Source organism: Carassius carassius, chromosome 43 (genome assembly GCF_963082965.1).
Source record: "Carassius carassius chromosome 43, fCarCar2.1, whole genome shotgun sequence".
Taxonomy (NCBI): domain Eukaryota; kingdom Metazoa; phylum Chordata; class Actinopteri; order Cypriniformes; family Cyprinidae; genus Carassius; species Carassius carassius.
In genome coordinates this window covers 12,252,801-12,271,221 of record NC_081797.1, presented here as the reverse complement: position 1 = coordinate 12,271,221, position 18,421 = coordinate 12,252,801, and the positions used below count along the sequence as shown (strand labels likewise).

Below are 18,421 nucleotides of genomic sequence, written 5' to 3'. Positions count from 1 at the left end.
AAAAAAGACAACAAAAATAAACATTTACTATATAAAAATTAAAATGATTTCCAGGAAACAGCAAAGTTGAAACAGTGAAATGGCCTCAGAAATATTAACAGAATCGTATTTCCACAAAAGTAGACAAATAGCAGTCTGAATATCATGAAACACATTGGAAAATGCATCGTGGCTCAGCTCGTTCTATTAACTGTAGATGCGAAAACATCATCTGAGGCCTGATTTAAAAGGCATTATTTGGCAGATCAAATTGTGCTGCGGGAAAAATCAGTCTATTCGAGGTATGCAACCTTCCATCTCGATCATTTCTGGCCAGCTTTCGTACTTATTGGTTTTCCTGTCATTCTTTAGGTGCTGAAAAAGACAGAAAAGGGAGATAAACTGATGGATCTGAAAAGTGTTTCCATTGCCTAAACCTATATGGCATTACCTGCTCAAAAGTGACTTGTGTTCTTGTGTTCTTCCCTCCCACAAAGAGCCAATTATCTCTGAATTTCAACTGGGAAATATATGAACTTCCAAGCTCTGCAATAAGTGTCCTTGCTTCATCATTAAGTCTATCATAAAGGAATCATGTACATTACGACATGATGAGACAACACCATGATAAGATGCACATACAGTACATGATGAAAATAGATTCTACTCTACTTTGTGGCTGGATCATCAAAAGTGGCGATCAACACAAGAGAACCATCCTTGATTGACTTCAGAAACTCTATCAGCTCCTCAACCTCTGTCATCAAAAAGAGATTTCTTACATACACGGGAACAGAGAATGCAAATCATTATTTATGATGCAAGATTATTCATTAACAACACGATGTAGTTAAGATACTACATACTTCCGTTCCACATATTGAAGATGCCAGTCTTGACGTGTTCACCCGTTTTTTCTGAATTTTTGTATGAATAAGTAAACAAGAAATGTTAAAAATGAGTATTTATACCTATAAGAACACTAAACAGTTACTTCAAATATTTCTATGAAATATTATATTATACATATTGATATAAGACACACAAAAATACATTATTTCAAAACAATATACAGAGTAATCCAAAAAGAAAACATGCTTGCAAAAAATAAAAATATAAATAAAAACAAAATAAAAGGAATTTAAAAATAATAATAATAAAAATGAAGCTAAAAGCAAAACATAGTACCTTTTTAATTCGGCTTTTTTAAAGTAAAATTGCATAGCTCAACATACTTACCGTTGATGACAGCAATATTAATTCCTGGTCGCTTTCCTCGTCTGTCTTTCTCTATTATCCTAAAGCAAGATCGCAGAACTAGTTTAAATTCTGTTAAATAGCACTTATGGCTTTCATTTAATTATTCATTAAAATTAAACAACTTAAAGCCTTTACATTTTCCCCTCAAAGCATATTTGAGGTCCAATGATGTTTGTTGCGCCACTGTAAATCTTAAATGTATAATTATTTCCAGGACATGGTTTTACAAGGCCACATTTGCCTCTAGGACCTAATAAAACATACAGACACATACATTAAATGCATATTCGTTTTTTACACTGTACCAGACCAGACTGTTTGATAACTGCTTACCATCATCTTTATGATCATCAGTTTTCAGTTGGAAAGAAGCTGCTCCCACTTCTGACCTTTCTGGGTTATACAAACACATAAAACATGCATTCTATAGATTGTATAGAAGGAATTATAAAAAACGAATACATACATAAATAAAAACAAACATACAGTACATACATGCATAAAAGTAACTCACCTACTAAATCTGATAATGTTAATTCAGGATTTGCCTGCAGGAGTTTGAGGACAAGGCTTATGGATATTATGAGGGCAGCTACCATGAAAACGAATCTCAATTTTTCTGTGAAAGCAATTTATTTGTGATTATACACAATTCTGATTATACCGTAATATTCAGCTTTGACTGTCCTAACTGGCTCCTAACAGGGTGAGTTCAGCAAAAAAATAAGACAATTAAAGATATATTACAGTTTTTTTATGGTTTTAGACCATGTTTGTCATTTATGGCCTGAAATCAACCTGGTTGATTAAGCTGGTTAGATCTTTTAGACCACCTTAGACCAGTAACAAAACAGATGCTAACATGTCACAAAACTAGTTTGACCAGTTTAAGCAGACATGTCATGTTTTGATCAGCAGGCACATCATACAACAAAAATGAAACATTTTTAGTCGTCATAGAAGAAAATGATATATATTCTATTAAAGAGGGCTGTGCCTGTGGCAACACAAACCGCTTTAAAAGCTGAGAATATACACAACTTTTAGCATCGGTCAACTATGCAAAGAAGACATTTGCATTCAGAGTCATTTCCAGGTCCTGGATTGTGATTCAAGACAATGTAAGCAGGAAAGTAAACACTGCGCTTCTGAATGAGACACCTCTTCAAAAACATAACTTACTTTTGTCTCTCTGACTCTTGTGTAGCACAAGGGGACCAACTAGAAATAAAAACGTCAACATAAACATAACACAGAGAGGGAAAAGAGACAGAAAGAAATAAGGAAGTGAAGATAAACCAACCTCTTCGAATGTATATCATGACTGAATTATTATGCTCAGCTCCCCTCACACTAACAGTAAATGACACATCACGTTAGTAATTTATCAATTGATCAACAATAATAATAAAAAATAGATCAGTTTATAAAAACAGAAAATAAAAAAGTTCAGCTTTGTCGTCTTTGCTGATATAATTGATCAAACCTGCTTTAGACTTTAGACTCTAGGCGTTAGATGACTAATGGACAGTGCAAAGGTAGTGCATTGTAAACCATAAACCATGCACAGCTCGTTTGTCAGCCTGCATGCGAATAAGTATGTTGGCTCTCGTTTCTGACTATCTTTAAATACAAAATTGATAAAAATAATAATAATAATAATAAAACACATGTAGACTAGCAATAAGACTAGAGCTGGTAAAAAGGGGGTATAAAGCAGTATATCTTACTCATTCAGAAGAACAATTCCTTTCGTATGTCCGCGTAGTATTTACAAGGAATTACTATAATAAAGAAGACTATTGTCCATTTGTGGACTCCGTAGCCGCGCGGCTGTGTTTGTAGTTCTGTCGCTCAGCAGCCAGGCCTCTAGATGGCAGTGTCGACTACAGGAGCACAGTGGAGGCAGATTATTTTTTACTTTACTCAAGTAAATTTAAAAAGTATCTGTAGTTTATCAGAGTGTTTTTCTTTGGAAAACTTTACTTCACTACATTCCAAAGCATATGCCATACTTTTTACTGCACTTCATTTCATAAACAAAAGTTATTGTTTTTTTTACCTTTAATGTACTTACGAACATTAAAAACGTAGTACTTTTTTAGTACTCAAGTAAATCTTTGAATTACTTTTACATGAGTAAAGTAAAAAAATAATAGATTTGTAATGTAATTAAGTATTAAATTATATTTAATATTAAATGTAGTGCAGTAAAAAGTTCAATATTATGCTTGGAATATTGTGAAGTAAAGTTTTGTAAAGAAAAACACTCTGATAAAGTTAAGACACTTGAAAAGTATAAAATACTTCACTACTCTCCGCCTCTGAAATTAAGTTAATAAACATTTAGTGGAATTCTGTTTTAATCTATACTGTACTAAATTACCAAATTTATAATTATATGTATAAACAGACAGGCTGATTTATTTATGATTGTTTGGAGCAGTTGGAGGCCTTTTTAGCACCACTGAATGATGTAAGTTATTTTATTTTTATTTCTAATTTAAAAATCTAGAGTTTAATCATGTCTAAATATTTATTCAAATGAAGAACGTAAAAATAAGTAAGCAGGTATCGCCTGCAATATTCTGGATATATTTAGTTAAGAGCCATACAAGTAGGCTATCTAGTGGGATGACCATGACATTACAAACGAAAAAGTTTTTTTTTTTAATGAAAAAAAGACTCTTATTTGCCTTTTTGCTTAGGAATTTAAAACCCTTTTCTCTAATTTAACCTTAAATACTGCACTAATTGTAATATAAGTAGTAAACATATTAGAAGAAAAAAACAAACGTTTTAAGTAATTGTGGACTATAATTATTGCTCAAATAGTATTTATTACCAAAACATCTCCTAAAAATATTAAATAAATATTATTGAACTCAAATATACAACACTTATTTAACTGAAAAATAGTTAAGCTGTATGGTCAAATTATAAAAAAAGCAATAAGCCTACCTGAGGGTTAAGAAAAACAGAATAAAGATGATACTGTACATGTCATCGAGGTAATAATTAATACATAATATGCTGTAATGTTTACAAAAAAAATGCTGCAAATATCTGATTAATGAACCTATTCACCTGCAGGTTTGTTTGGTGAGCTCCATGAACCACGTGACCGCATGGCAACACCGGCGAGATCAAAGCTCGTCGCAACTCTACTTTTTTAATGGCTCTGGCTGGACACTCCCTTTTAAAAAGTGCGTTTTAACGGTTAAATCGCTTCTTTTTACAGTCTGAACTCCGTATCATTATACTAAGACTTATAGACTCATACATGTCAGGGGATGAGCGCCCTCTGCTGGCCAGAATAAAACGTAACCTGAGCATCCAACTAGATTTTATCAAAGGTTCTACCATCCACATAGGGGCCAGGCTCTGGCCTGCTTATCTTTAGTGAGGAACCAGACTCAGGCTTATGCATGTAACAGGTGGATTTGAACTTGTGCTTTGATAAAGCTCTTCTCAAAGCTCAAAATGGCCATCAGGATGTGCTACCATCTTAAACAAAGAGGTACAATTAATGATTAAAGTGGGGAACTAATGAGAGTTTAATAGCACTTCCTGAAAAGCTCAATACTGCCATCAGGATGCACTACCATTGTAAAAGTGATATTTTCAAACCAGCTGAATGAATCATTTACAATAAAGAAAAAAAGACACTGCAAGCAGTACAAGTAACCTGCAAATTGGAATTCACAGATTCATCTGTTTTCTTATTGTCAATTAAAACAGCCTTCCAGTTGACTCCTGTTACCTTCTTCAACCTCAACTCTAATGGACATATCTGGTCACAATTCCTACAACAAACACAATTAAGTTAGCAATCAAAAGAAAACTAAAAGTGGAAAATTATGTGACAAGAGCTTTATAATAGTGCAGGGGCTGACAAAACAAAATCATTCCTTAATTTTAATTCAAATGTAAATACACTCAGTTTACAAGTACATCTTACTAATGCAAATATCTGACCAGCCAATCTGAATTCAATCTGAAGAAATCTGATTTAAGTGGCTTGTTGGTGCCAGACCAATTTACTGCTGCAACTTGCAGATGGTGGTGTCAGACTTTGGCACAGCAACATGAATCCCTTGATCCATTGGGGTAGTCGTGGCCTAGTGGTTAGAGAGTTTGACTCCTAACCCTAGGATTGTGGGTTTGAATCTCGGGCCAGCAATACCATGACTTAGGTTCCCTTGAGCAAGGCATTGAACCCCCAACTGCTCCCTGGGTGCCACAGCATAAATGGCTGCCCACTGCTCTGTGTTTGTGTTCAATGCTCTGTGTGTGTCCACTTTGGATTGGTTAAATGCAGAGCACAAATTCTGAGTATGGGTCACCATACTTGGCTGAATGTCACATCACTTTTTTTTTATCCTGCCTTGTGTCAGTGGTTCAGACTGGTGCAATGGAGGTTCTATGAACATGACAATGAGTTCAGTCTACTCCAAAGACCTCCAAAGTCACCAGATCTCAAACCAATAGAGCAATACTGGAGAGATAAGTGTTCGCTGAGAGTTTGTATGAACAACCAGTAGCAAAGAAGAGTTGAATTAGTCCTCAACATGCCCTCTTGGTAACGCAACTCCAGACAGTGCTTCCAACACAGAGCTTTTTCCAGAACTCTGATCTCCAATCACTACAATAGTCGGTAATGCCAAGTCCTTATAGATGCCTACTGACCGTAGAGTGTCAATCAGATCAATGTATGGACGAATGCGCTTTTCTAAATGACTGTGAACCTCTCCCTTAATTTTTCTGATTTTAAATGTAGAAAACCTAACTTCTTGTTTTGTGCAATCGAGCTACAATTTTAAAATGTCTGATTGATTATATGTAGTGTAATTTAATATCAGAATGATGACATCTTTCTTGTACTGCTGCCGTTGTGTCACATCTTGTGATGATCTGGATTCATATCCCAAGATTTCAAAAGGGAGTGTCATTCTCTGCACCCCCTGCTTGTGTGAGAAGTGTTGTAATATTCAGCAATGAAACCATTGTAAAACTGTTAAACAGTAATCTGTTTCATGTGTGAATCATTCAATGAGCAACAGAAGAAGGCTTTGTATGACTGAAATCTATATGCTAGTTAACTAATATTGGGAGTTGGCCATTTTGTGAACAGTTTGCAGCTTTCTTATTCCAGCCTTTTAACCCTTTTTTTGCCTAATGTACTGACAACCAACACAAAATTCACTTTTTCACAAATTGATATATGCACTAGAAGGAACACTGTGTTATACAATAACATGACAATAAAATAATGAACATTCATTTACCAACAAAAAGGGTTGTCCCCCCTAAAAATATGATTACAAACCACACTGTGCATTGTAAATAACAATGTTTTATACTTAAAAATGCATTTTACGTTTAGAAACATTTTGAGTGTCCTGTTTGAGGGAAAGGGTTGTCATGTTTTCATAATAAAACCTGCCCAATGAATACTCAAAACTAGCACAAACTATCCACATTCCAAGGGGCTAAAATACACATTATTGGGGACGCTTCAACCCTCAGACATGAAAAACAACCTGCAGCAACAGTGATTAAGTAGCAAAATTCCACAGGAAAACTGTGGACTTGGCAACACTGTGATAGATAGTAATGTCTACATTGGACATAAGCGCTGTCACGGTATGAGCACAACAGCTTGAAGTTGTCTTATTTGGCACGGTCTCCCTGCTGCACTAATAGTAGTAAGCATTTTTCTGGGAATACATATCCTTACAAGTACAATTTTAGCTGTATTATTTGTGTCCCCTTCAAAAATTGCTCTTGAATTTTATGTTTATTACCCCCTCCCCCCACTGTTAGACGAAATTTACGCCCCCAGTCAGTACAGCTTCTGAACAAACATTCATATTTCTTCCAGAAAAAACTAAGGCCCCTCTCATAATACACCAGCATTTCATTGTATTTGCTTTTTGTCAGAGTCAGCTAACAGATCTTGAAATGTCTCCTCGCTAATCTTATTTAAGAACTTAAAGTAGATGGGATCTTGAGTGTAAGACCAAACTGCTCAGAGATCCTCTCTTCTGCCCTGGATTTGTTTGCTGACTTGCCTGAATGCTGATGATTTTATTTTATGGAGTCAAGGTAAGAAGTACATAAGAAAGAGACTACTGCTGTAGAACCTCCACTGGTGGCGGCAACCGCTGCAGAACCTCCAGAGGTCTCATTTGTACCCGTCTGTGAACTCACTGCTTGTCCTTTCATGGCCACGGAGGCCATCCATGAACTCACGGCCTGTCCTGTCACAGCCAAGGAGGATGACCACCAACTCACTATGTCAAGATCCGGTCTTTGAACTGCCGTTAATTCACCACACAGACTTTTTCACACTACACAGTACACCCTGGACTACATTTCCCATGATCCATTGCACCAATCACAATTTCACCTGATAACAACTACACCATGCACAGCACAATCATCAGACATGCTTTATAAGCATTGGACATCTTCTTACACCGGGCTGAGTGTTGTCTGCGTTTATTACTCACCTTGATAGCACTTTATGGAGCAAGTTCCAGTTTTTCATAGTTTAGTAATAGTCTGGCCTTGCCGGTTTTCCTGTGTTTAGATTCTTGCCTGGATTACCCTTTAGTCTTGCTGTTTTGGACTCTGTTTGCCCCTGCCTGGATTATTGCTGTGTACCTGCATGATCTCTCTTTGCCTTGCCCTGTTGTATAGAGCTGGGTAAAAAAACAATCGATTTTTCGATTAATCGTTTTTTAAAATGTGGTCGATTCAAAATCGATTCTCAAAGGCCATGAATCGATTTTTTCCCCCATATTTATTTCCGCAAACATTGAACGTAAGATTAACGTTAAGTTAATTACTAGTCCTCTCCACTAGATGTCACCCTCTTATTTGCCTAGCTCGATGTTACCAACGAACCTGTCATTCATTCATTCAGTGCTAAAAATTGTGGTTTCAGGTGCTTTGTCGACGTTGATGACACCTTCATATAAAAAGTCAGAGGTATGAAAGCATTTTAGATTTCACAAGCAAGACGATGACGATAGTGTTGTGGACAAGAACAAATCTATTTGCGTGATTTGTAATGCAGAGGTGAAATGCTGTAGTACAGTACAAATCTGCGGAACCGATGAATAATACATACATAAATGATGATATTATTTTTGGGTGAACTATGACCAATAGTATTTGTCCTACATTGTTCATAGGCAAAATCAAATCAAAATCAAATTTTGTAAAATTTTATGATTATTTTATCTTAAAAATTAAATAACCTGTTTGATTGAGGAATGCGACTGTTCTGACGTTTTTCAGCATTTTTCATCTTGCATCAAAATTGTATTGTATTTATTTAACATGGGTTCTGTTTTAATGTACCCACGTGTTCCTAAAATAAAAGAGCAGGTTTGTGGCTCTTAATTTCTTTTCATGAATTACCCACTTGTAAACTTATGTTCACCATTCTTTTTCATAAATATAGTAAATGTATTAAATCTATATTCATTGAGGAGAATCGAGTATAGAAAATCGAATCGAAATCGAATTGATTTGAGAGCTTGTGAATTGAAATCGAATCGATATGGAACATCTGAATCGAGACCCAGCCCTACTGTTGTGTATTGTTCACCGTTGATCTACCCACGCCTGTTTACTGGGCTGCTCATGTCTTGGCCTCAATATACCTGTTTGCCGGAGTTTGACCCTGCCTGTGTATGACCATGTCTATGAATAAAGCTTTGCGTATGGATCCCCACACCTCATACCTCTGTCACTCCATTACACTATTAAACTCTCACAGAGCTGTAATCTAATCTGTTGGTTTTATAACAGAAACTGTGATAAATTCCTGGAAACACTTTAAACATGGTGGTAACTTTTATGATACTGAGTAAGTTAACTGATGTCCACATGTCTCTGAAGCCAAGCTGTTCCTTTCCCCCTGTAATTCTGGTTAAAATCTTTTGTATTTTTAACTTCTTTGGGAACAAGATTTTTTTTTTTTTAAATAATAATTGACTTTTTTTAAGCAAGGTCCAGAACAATAAATTTGAAAATATTTAAAACTGACAAGATGGCTTTGTATCATTAAGATGATTGCTCCACTTCAAGAATTTCTCCCAAAGCTGGACAAATTTTGATCAAGATTCCAAAGCTATTTGATGGCAAGACATTAATAGTTTCTCTATCCTCATTCAAAAGGCATCTGTAGAAAATAAGAAGGCACTTTAAAAAAGTATTTTTTAAGGATGTACTGAATATTTCTGAAATGCTGACATGGTAGAAAACTGCAACCTGATCTGTACAGGTATATCAAGTCACTTATAAGGACCAAAAATAATTTAAATTTTTGTTGGATTGTAACCTGAAATATTCATGGTTTTGGAAGAAATCTCTCTCCATTTACTGCCTCGCCCAGAGGAGTTTTAAAAATGATGTTCTGTTGTCCTCTACACTTCACCATGATGTAACCTTTGTGGAGAGGAATCCCTTCTGGACAATGATCAGTTTGTTTCTAAGTACTACACAAAGCACTACATTGCTGGACAGAGTCAACATTACAACATTACCATTTCTAACTAGAAATGGTTGGCATATACTGTTAGTGCATTTATAATAAATGTTATTATTATTATTACAAAATCTGAAAATAAATGTGTGGAATCAGGCAACAATAATAGCCTATAAATCCTTCTGTCCTCTGACAGAGATTCGAAATTAGATACTGCATGAAGTAAATAATTTGTAAACTGTAAATGCTGAAAGGTGTTGAAACGTATCTTTTAGGTGAGGAAATGTTTGTAAATATATAAATCCTCCAGGGTGACTATACCACACAGCCTCCAAATATTAAATGCTAATAAAATGCATAATTACGGTCACATCATGATACTGTTTGGATTTTGTTTTCAGCTTGCACTGTTTTTCTCCATCTAGTTAGTTGTCACGGTTATTGATTTGAGTTCATAATTATATTCAGGCGTGTCTCATTAAATATCCTCATTTTTTCTGTGTACTTAAGATCCTGTCTGGTCAGTCCGAGTTTCTCAGGTATCATCATGCTATGTGTGTCTCCAGTCTTCCTTTATGTGTATTCTCAGACTAAAGACTGTTTAACCTTCATGTTTTGTCTCTGTGTTTTCCGACACAGCCGTGTGACAATTATGATGTACTGGGAAAGAGATATAACAGTGTCAGGTAATCCTCATCCTTGGTGTCATAACTTCAAGCAGAAATAAAGGCTGTGTTTACACTTGGCATGAACATGCGATCACCGTGATCTATCAAGCAGATCGGGTCATCAGTTAATCAAAACCCTGCACGTTCACACTTGGCAACATCAACTGACTTTTCTATCTGGATAACCGATCGGATTGGTCTTTCCTGTGCAATATTTAAATAAGTCTGCAGAGAATGGCCCAGAGCATTCTGGGGGTAAAGTTTTGTGTGTATTCGACCTGCAAATGCATGTTAAGGAACTGTGGCATGTTAGTGAAGGGAGCAGTAGGTGATCCGTGATTAGGCCCATGGTTCAGCACACGGGTTCAGAGGATTCTTTGTTAAATTTATTAGAGAAAGGTTTATAATTTGTAAGTTTTTACAAATTCAAGCTATTTTAAAACTGCACAAGAAAAGGCAAAAGAGCAAACAACAGAAAAAAACTGCTTTGTCAAAGATTAGATTAATTTGTTTTAATTTATACAGTGAACACACTCAGAAGAATTGGTAAAAACTGAAGAGTTTCAACATCTGGAAAAGCAGTTGGAAATTGTGAAGATCCGGGCAGTAATGGTAAAAAAAAGAAGAAAAAAAATTCTAAACCAACATTTTCTCACTAGACCATTTATTTTAATTATTATATTGAATTTATGACTGAACAATGACTTGTTATATACAGAGAGAGTATGAGCTAATAGAATAGAATATCTTTGTAACTGTACAAGTACAATAAGATTTTTTTTCTTCTCAGTTTTTATTTATATTTCCAAACTGACAGTAAATCTTAAGAATACAAATGATGTAAAATGGCAATATAAAATTATCAATTATAAAAAGTTTGCAGCAGTTTTAAAATAGTGCAAATACAAATAGCTCAGACGTGCAATGCAGCATTAAAATCTAAACTGAACAAACTGAAAATGTTATAAAACTTTAGGGGTGAATTTATTATTCCATGTACTTTTGAGGTTAGTGTGTACTGGGCAACATGGGGTGGGGGGGGGGGGGGGGGGGGTGGGGGAGGTTGGTATTAATGTGTATTAAACATTAGAAATGTGTATTAAACACATTTACCAGAGAGCTTCTCTCTCTTTTTTTACACACTAAATGGTGATGCTCTATATATATCATGTTTTTGTTTTTAGTTGGCATCCAAGCAAAAGAGAATTACTTCCTGTCACAATTAATGTAATTAATGTAAAAAATTGTCAAAAAGCTTTTCATATGCACTTTTTAAAAAAAATGTTGTTATTTATCCCTAATGTTTCAACACACCCGATTCAGATTACCAACTTGTTAGACGTGAGCTATGTGATTGAACTGTGTTCCGATCAATATGATCCCTACACCGTGTAGGAGCATGGCTTTGGACTTGGTTTGCATTGAGGGTGGGATTTTCGCTTTCAGTGCTATAGGGCTATTGTAAGCATTTAAGGGGAAATTACATTTAAGGTGCTTTATGCAACCGGGCACCTAACTTTATCAAGGCCTGTTAGAACATGTTATTAACAAACTGTCATTTTGCTGTCAACAAGTTCCCATAAAGGGTCTGTCATTCAAACTCTATATGTTCACTGTACCATTTAGAATTTTGGTGAAAACATATTCTTTCAAACTTATGTGAGTCTTCACCAATTCTTCAGATGATACAGGCCAACAATTGTCAGAAGCTTTTGGATTGACAGAAGGACAAAAACATACTTAATGCAAAATAAAAACATTTAAAACTGAACTGTTGGCATTTACAAATAATATTAGCTCCTTTGTTAGTGACTGTCACTTATGACTATTTGTATAAATAAAGCTTTGTTGGTCTCGCTGTTTTTTCTGTCAACTCCTTATCTTAGATTTGTTCGTGAGTATTGAACAAACAGACCACATCTCCAAACAGAGAGTTGTTTACAGATGATATCTTCTCATACTTTCTGTGACTCTTTATCTATAGAATCAGGTTTACAGTTTGTGTACAGTATATGTATCATCCTCGTGACTTAAACAGACATTAAGTATAAAAGCAGGGCTCTTTCTAGAGCTTCATGGAATCTTTACTTTAAGTCTGAAAAGCAACGATCTGAAAAACCAAGGTGAGTTTTTGGCACATCAGCCTGCTGAATAACAGTTCATGCTTAAATAATTAATTAATTTAATTTTTTTTATTATTATTTTTTAAGATAACATTGAGAATCCACAGTGAGCAGTGCTTATTAATTTTCAGGTTCATTATGGCAGTGCTGAGATCTCTTCTGCTTCTTATCACTATTTATTCCATGATTAATGCAGAAGGTAACCAACACCTTTATATACAATTGTAAAAATAAAATAAAATCCAGATTAAATTTTTTTAATTAATTCTGTTTTGTGCCAGATCATTGAGAGGCTTCATTACAAAGGGGTGTACAGGAAATGTACGATATTATTGAACTGAATTTTGTCATGATTAATGAGGTTTCTGCAGACAGTAAAGACTATATACTGTGTTTATTAAAAGAACCCTAAAGTTTATGTATTGTTAAGATGAAAAATGCCCCAATGGATGGACACATTTTGGAGTTAAATGCTACAAGTACTTCTCTGAGGCATTTAACTGGATCACTGCGGAGGTAATGTGTTGTAAGACTGCAAGACATTTCTATTTATTTAGTTTACTGCAAATAAATATGACAAAGCAAATAACCAACCAGACCTTTGTCTTGATTACATTAACTGATTGTGGATTGACAATGTAACATCTGTCTCTTTAGAGATTCTGTCAAACTTATGATGCAAATCTTGCTTCTGTGCGTAATAAATTGGACAATGATCATCTGCTGAGCCTGGTGCCTTCTTCCACACGTTTTTGGGTTGGCGCACAGGATGGTGAAGAAGTTAGTTGCTCTGCTTTGTTTAATGTTTTTTTTTTTATAAAGATGACTTTTGTAGCATGGCCTAAAGGGATAAACATGAGGAAAAAGATTGTTTGACTTAAAAGCTAAACTATAATTACTTTCTTTTTGTCGTCCTTCAGTATTTTGTAATGACTCTCTTCACTCATTAGGAAGGAAAGTGGATTTGGAGTGATGGAAGTCCCTTTAATTACACCAGCTGGTGCTCTGGAGAACCTAACAATGTAGGAAATGAAGAGCACTGCCTGGAGCTGGCCTATAGCTGTAAGAATGCATTAGCTTTATTAATACTTTCAATAATTATTTATCCCATAATGTCATATCATACTGCAATAAAAAATGATTTTAACATTATGTTTTGTTTTGACTCACTATAATGATCCAAATAAATTACTTTTTTCCCACCTGCAGATAACAATTGCTGGAACGATCTGACATGTTCAGTACAACTTGCCTTTGTTTGTGCAAAAAAGATCCAAGATCACAAGAAGTCATCCTACTCCATTGTTACATGATTGTACATACATTTACATTTTCTGGTCTTATCCTTTACAAAACATCTTAAGTTAAAATTAAAGAGATAGTTTACCCAAAAGTGAATATTACAACAAGATTTACTCATCCTTGAGCAAACCAGTATAAATAAATAAATAAAAATGGCCAAATTCTGACAGTAATGTAATGTTTTCCATTAAAACAGTAATGTAGTATAGAAAACAATGCATTCTGCACCATTATTTTCATGGTAAGAATATATAAGAAATATTCCTTAAAAAATTAAATTTTTACCCAATCTTTACTCCTTTCTCAATACCTTCTCTAAAACATTAATTGAATCAATAAATATTGATAAAGCATCTTATGTGTTTGTGGAGTTTCCTCAAAAAAATGTATGAGAATATAAGTACAATGCGCTCCAAACCCCTGTACCACAAAACTAGTCTTTAGTCGCTGGGTTATATTTTTAGCAATAGCCAAAAAAAAAAAAAAAAAAACACACTTTACATGGGTCAATTATCTATTTTTTCTTTTATGCCAAAAATCTTTAGGATATTGAGTAAAGATCATGTTCCATGAAGATATTTTAAAAATGTTCTAGCATAAATGTATAAAAACTTAATTTTTGTTTAGTAATATGCATTGCTAAGAACTTAATTTGGATAACTTTAAAGGCGATTTTCTCAGTATTTTAATTTTTTTGCACCCTCAGATTCCATATTTTCAAATAGTTGTATCTCGGCCAAATATTTCAGATTATGTATAAATCATAATTTTGAAAAAAAAAACACTTAAGACAGGTTTTGTGGTCCATGGTCATATATTGCCATTGAATTATGCCTTCATCAGGTTCACTATACAAATATGCTGGTGCTGACGAAAATACATTATGAACAGTTGCAAAGTAAAATAAAAAATCTATCTATCTATCTATCTATCTATCTATCTATCTATCTATCTATCTATCTATCTATATATATATATATATATATATATGTATATATATATATATATATATATATATATATATATATATATATATATATATATATATATATATATATATAGTGGTGGGCCGTTATCGGCGTTAACGTGCTGCGTTAACGTGAGACTCTTATTGGGCGATAAAAAATATTGCCGTTAATCTATTCTCAAAGTTACTGAAGTTCTAAGCGGCCATGCATTATAATTTTTTTCCTTTTTGTTTTCTCGTTATATATAACGACTTATTTTTCTCGTTATCTCGACATAACGAAAGTTTGTTTTCACGTTATAACGACATGACAGTTTTACTGTTGCTATAGTAACGAACTCAACTTTGACAGGCATCTGATGGACAACCATGCAGGCGCTCTTACTGTAGCATATATTTCAGCAAATTTTGCTTCGCCTAGGTAATAACGTCTACAATACTGTACATAAATAAAGGCTGATCAATCACTGTTGATTTTTCCAGAGACAGTACACCAAAGGTTTTGTTTTTGTAAGTAACATGTTTAAATGGCAACACCGCAAACACAGACGGAGTGCCTTCAGAAGGATGCAGAACTATTCTAAGATCTTGAGATGCTTGGATTAAACTCACTTTTAATTTTCCATTTATTTGAAATAAAATAATATATAATTAGTAATTTTTAGTAGTCATTATATGATGTGGCAGATATCATGTGTGTTACAAGCTTCTGTTTGAAAAGAGCGTTCATGTGCTGTGTATATGTGTGTGTGCAGAAAAAAAACGATTACAACATTATAGAACAAAACTGAATTAAATTAGCCTATGCATTTTACATATACATCACATTTATCATCAATATGGTTAACAATAAAGATTAATAATAAGGAAAAAAAGCACATCACAAATAGCCTACACCGTTAAATCCTGTCCTACTGTAGATACACAGAACATTTCCGCTTATTAACTACCTAATCATGTGCCTAAAAGAAGCACAAATACAGATATAGGTGCAAACAGAATACAGTGACATCAACCTTGGTTTTGATAAGGAGTTATTTTATGACCCAGAACGCGTTGGTGAAACTCATGCATCTAGCAAGAACTTAATACACAAAATAATCATGTTAATTAAAGCATTTAACATTTATGAATTAATTAAATGTCAGTAATGAACAAGACTGCCCAAATTATAGCGATCACGAGGAAGGTCCGCGTACAGTAAAGTGAACAGTGTACAACACCCCATCAGTTATACTCAGGTCTATAGTGCCACCTGCTGGCGCAGTTTTGTAACTTATTAGAGAAAATTAAGTCCTTATAACGAGAAAACGACTTTCGTTATGTCGAGATAATGAGAAAATTAAGTCGTTATAAGGAGAAAACTACTTTCGTTATGTCGAGATAATAAGAAAATTAAGTCGTTATAACGAGAAAACAAAAAGGAAAAAAATTATAAAGCATGGCCGCTTAGAACTTCCGTACAAAGTTGGGTTGGGAGCTGGGTCTATTCTAAGCAAGCTATGATGACTTTCACCTTGATATTTTATATAACCGACTGGCTAAGGCCAGCCTAAAAATATGCTCAGGACAGTTGACGGGCCACTGCTGCGCATCGTCACGAAAGCTTATCTTTTTCACGTGTTTTTAAGCCTTACCGCTTGTTGATTTAAACATTAAAGCATCCAAACACAAGACGCGGAAAAGCTGAACAGAGTAGCTGGTTACTCGCGCGCTGTGTTCGGTGCGGAGAGAGAGAGAGCTGCGTATCACGGACAGCGACACTTGACCGAGCTCTCTTCTACGAAGTTCTCCTCGAAGTCCCTCCTGCACCTGAAAGAACAAATACAAATCGCAGTTTGAACAAACAAAAATATGTGAAAGAGCCCAATTCAGTACTCGTGGTGTTCTGGTGTACACGGCTCACGCAGAGAAAGGCGTCTCAAAACACTTGAACATCGAACTTGCTTATTTTTGCTCTTGTGCCGACAAATACATAGCTACAAAATATGTCAAAATATCCACCTTGGAAATTATGCTCGAAAAAACTGTCAGTTATTTCTTAAGTGAAAGTAAACAGTTGAGGAAAAAATGGGATATGTATTATATTGGATGCGTTCATCATCTCTTAAAGTGACTGCGTCTAATTTAGCTACTAGCTGCTGTAATGTTAATCCAAGAAAATGAAAGAAAATCACTCACTGCTCTTGACTGAATTACTTTGTAGTTTTAACAGTCAAATCAAAAATTATTCAGACACCAGATATAATTTTTGATATGTATAGCAAAACTGTAATAATGTGAGAAATGTTGAAGGTGTCTGAATAGGTTTCATTGTATATTTCATTTTTACATTGAAGACTATCCAGTGCTATTTTACATTTAATTATTTGGTTTCTGTACCTTGACACCTACGAACTTAAAAAAAAACTTAAACATTGTGTAAATAGCACAAATAAATAAAAATAAACAAACATACAAATTAAACAATTTCAAACAGGGCCCACCAGTACAACCTTCACCGGGTCCCCGCTGACCCCAGCTACGGCCCTGCTCACGCCTGTTTCACACATACTCCGTCTGCAGTGCGTATACAGTCCGTGTGCGTATGTGGTGCAGCACAGACTTGATGTGCTTTCACACAGGACGCGTTTGCAGTTCGCTACTCGGTACGTAAATGAACGCTGCACTGCAGCAGACGCAACGCTCCTGGAACGCATCTGGAATCCGTTAACATCGGTGCGTAAAAAAATATGCAATGCATACTCACTGCAGACGGATTATGTGTGAAACAGGCGTAGGGTTGTTTAAACCTTGTGAAATGGGGAATTAGTTTACAGCTTTTTCAAGCACTTTGTGATGCATTTTGGAAACAGGAGATGAGCCCCTTTTCTAATGCACCACCTAGCTTGATAAACCCCTTCTCAAAGACTTACTGTTTGTCAATTTTATTTGGGTAACACACATATTCTGAATGCCTTCGGCAGAATTCGATTGAGCCATTTTAATCTAGATTAATCTATATTAATCTATATTAATTTCAAGATCACAGTGAGATTAATCTAGATTAAAAAAATTAATCTATGCCCACCACTAATATATATATATTTATATATATATACAAAAGACTCCAGTTGTTGTTAGGTTTTAAAGCCTTTTTTCAAACTCTTGAGAGATTACAAATGTTTCTCACATAAATTTTAATTTATGTAGGTTTTTTTGTTTGTTTGTTTGTTTTACGTATGTAGATACAAAAGATCAATAAGTACAGCATCTCACAATTTTAATGAACTTATGAGGCACAGATAAAGGACGCTTGGTAATTACATCGACAAAAAAGTAAGATCAGTGTTACAAACCAAATTGTGACAGCAAAGTGAATTAAACACTACTGTATTAAGTATTGTAACAACATAATTTAAATAAATTTTTAAGGTGAATACTGGGTGTTGATTGTTGTGGTATTCTGTTTTTTTGCATCACCTCATTGTTTTCATTTGCACTTCTTGTTGCGTCTCTTGGTCGCCAGAGGGCGTGTTGTGTTGTGTTTTTCCTTTGTCTGTTTGCAAAGAGACAGGTGGCATGTGCAGTGGGTTACCTGTGATGAGTTGACTGATTAAAGCTGAGCTGTCAAACTCAG

At 34.8% G+C, this 18,421-nt stretch overlaps 2 protein-coding genes across 3 annotated transcripts in view; one reads left to right on the top strand and one right to left on the bottom strand.

Annotated features, from left to right (window-relative positions):
- Positions 1–64: 64 nt before the first annotated feature.
- Positions 65–18,421, bottom strand: part of zgc:101783 (uncharacterized protein LOC447883 homolog) — a 104,812-nt gene continuing 86,455 nt past the window's right edge. The window contains exons 3-12 of one of the 2 annotated variants that reach the window (XM_059536869.1): positions 2,543–2,592; positions 2,422–2,460; positions 1,754–1,858; positions 1,573–1,632; positions 1,375–1,489; positions 1,219–1,277; positions 846–896; positions 652–736; positions 431–557; positions 65–354 (exon numbers count right to left, since the gene is read on the bottom strand). In XM_059536869.1, coding sequence (XP_059392852.1) covers positions 268–354; positions 431–557; positions 652–736; positions 846–896; positions 1,219–1,277; positions 1,375–1,489; positions 1,573–1,632; positions 1,754–1,858; positions 2,422–2,460; positions 2,543–2,592 — 778 coding nt within the window. In that variant the 3' untranslated portion in view covers positions 65–267. The remainder of the gene's footprint in view (positions 355–430; positions 558–651; positions 737–845; positions 897–1,218; positions 1,278–1,374; positions 1,490–1,572; positions 1,633–1,753; positions 1,859–2,421; positions 2,461–2,542; positions 2,593–18,421) is intronic. The other variant, XM_059536870.1, reaches the window with a different exon arrangement.
- On the top strand, positions 12,456–13,970 carry LOC132125442 (galactose-specific lectin nattectin-like). The gene is made up of 6 exons (XM_059536875.1): positions 12,456–12,533; positions 12,665–12,732; positions 12,964–13,049; positions 13,191–13,313; positions 13,484–13,595; positions 13,743–13,970. Exons 2-6 carry the CDS (start codon positions 12,672–12,674, stop codon positions 13,844–13,846), a joined length of 486 nt encoding a protein of 161 aa, XP_059392858.1. The 5' UTR covers positions 12,456–12,533; positions 12,665–12,671; the 3' UTR covers positions 13,847–13,970.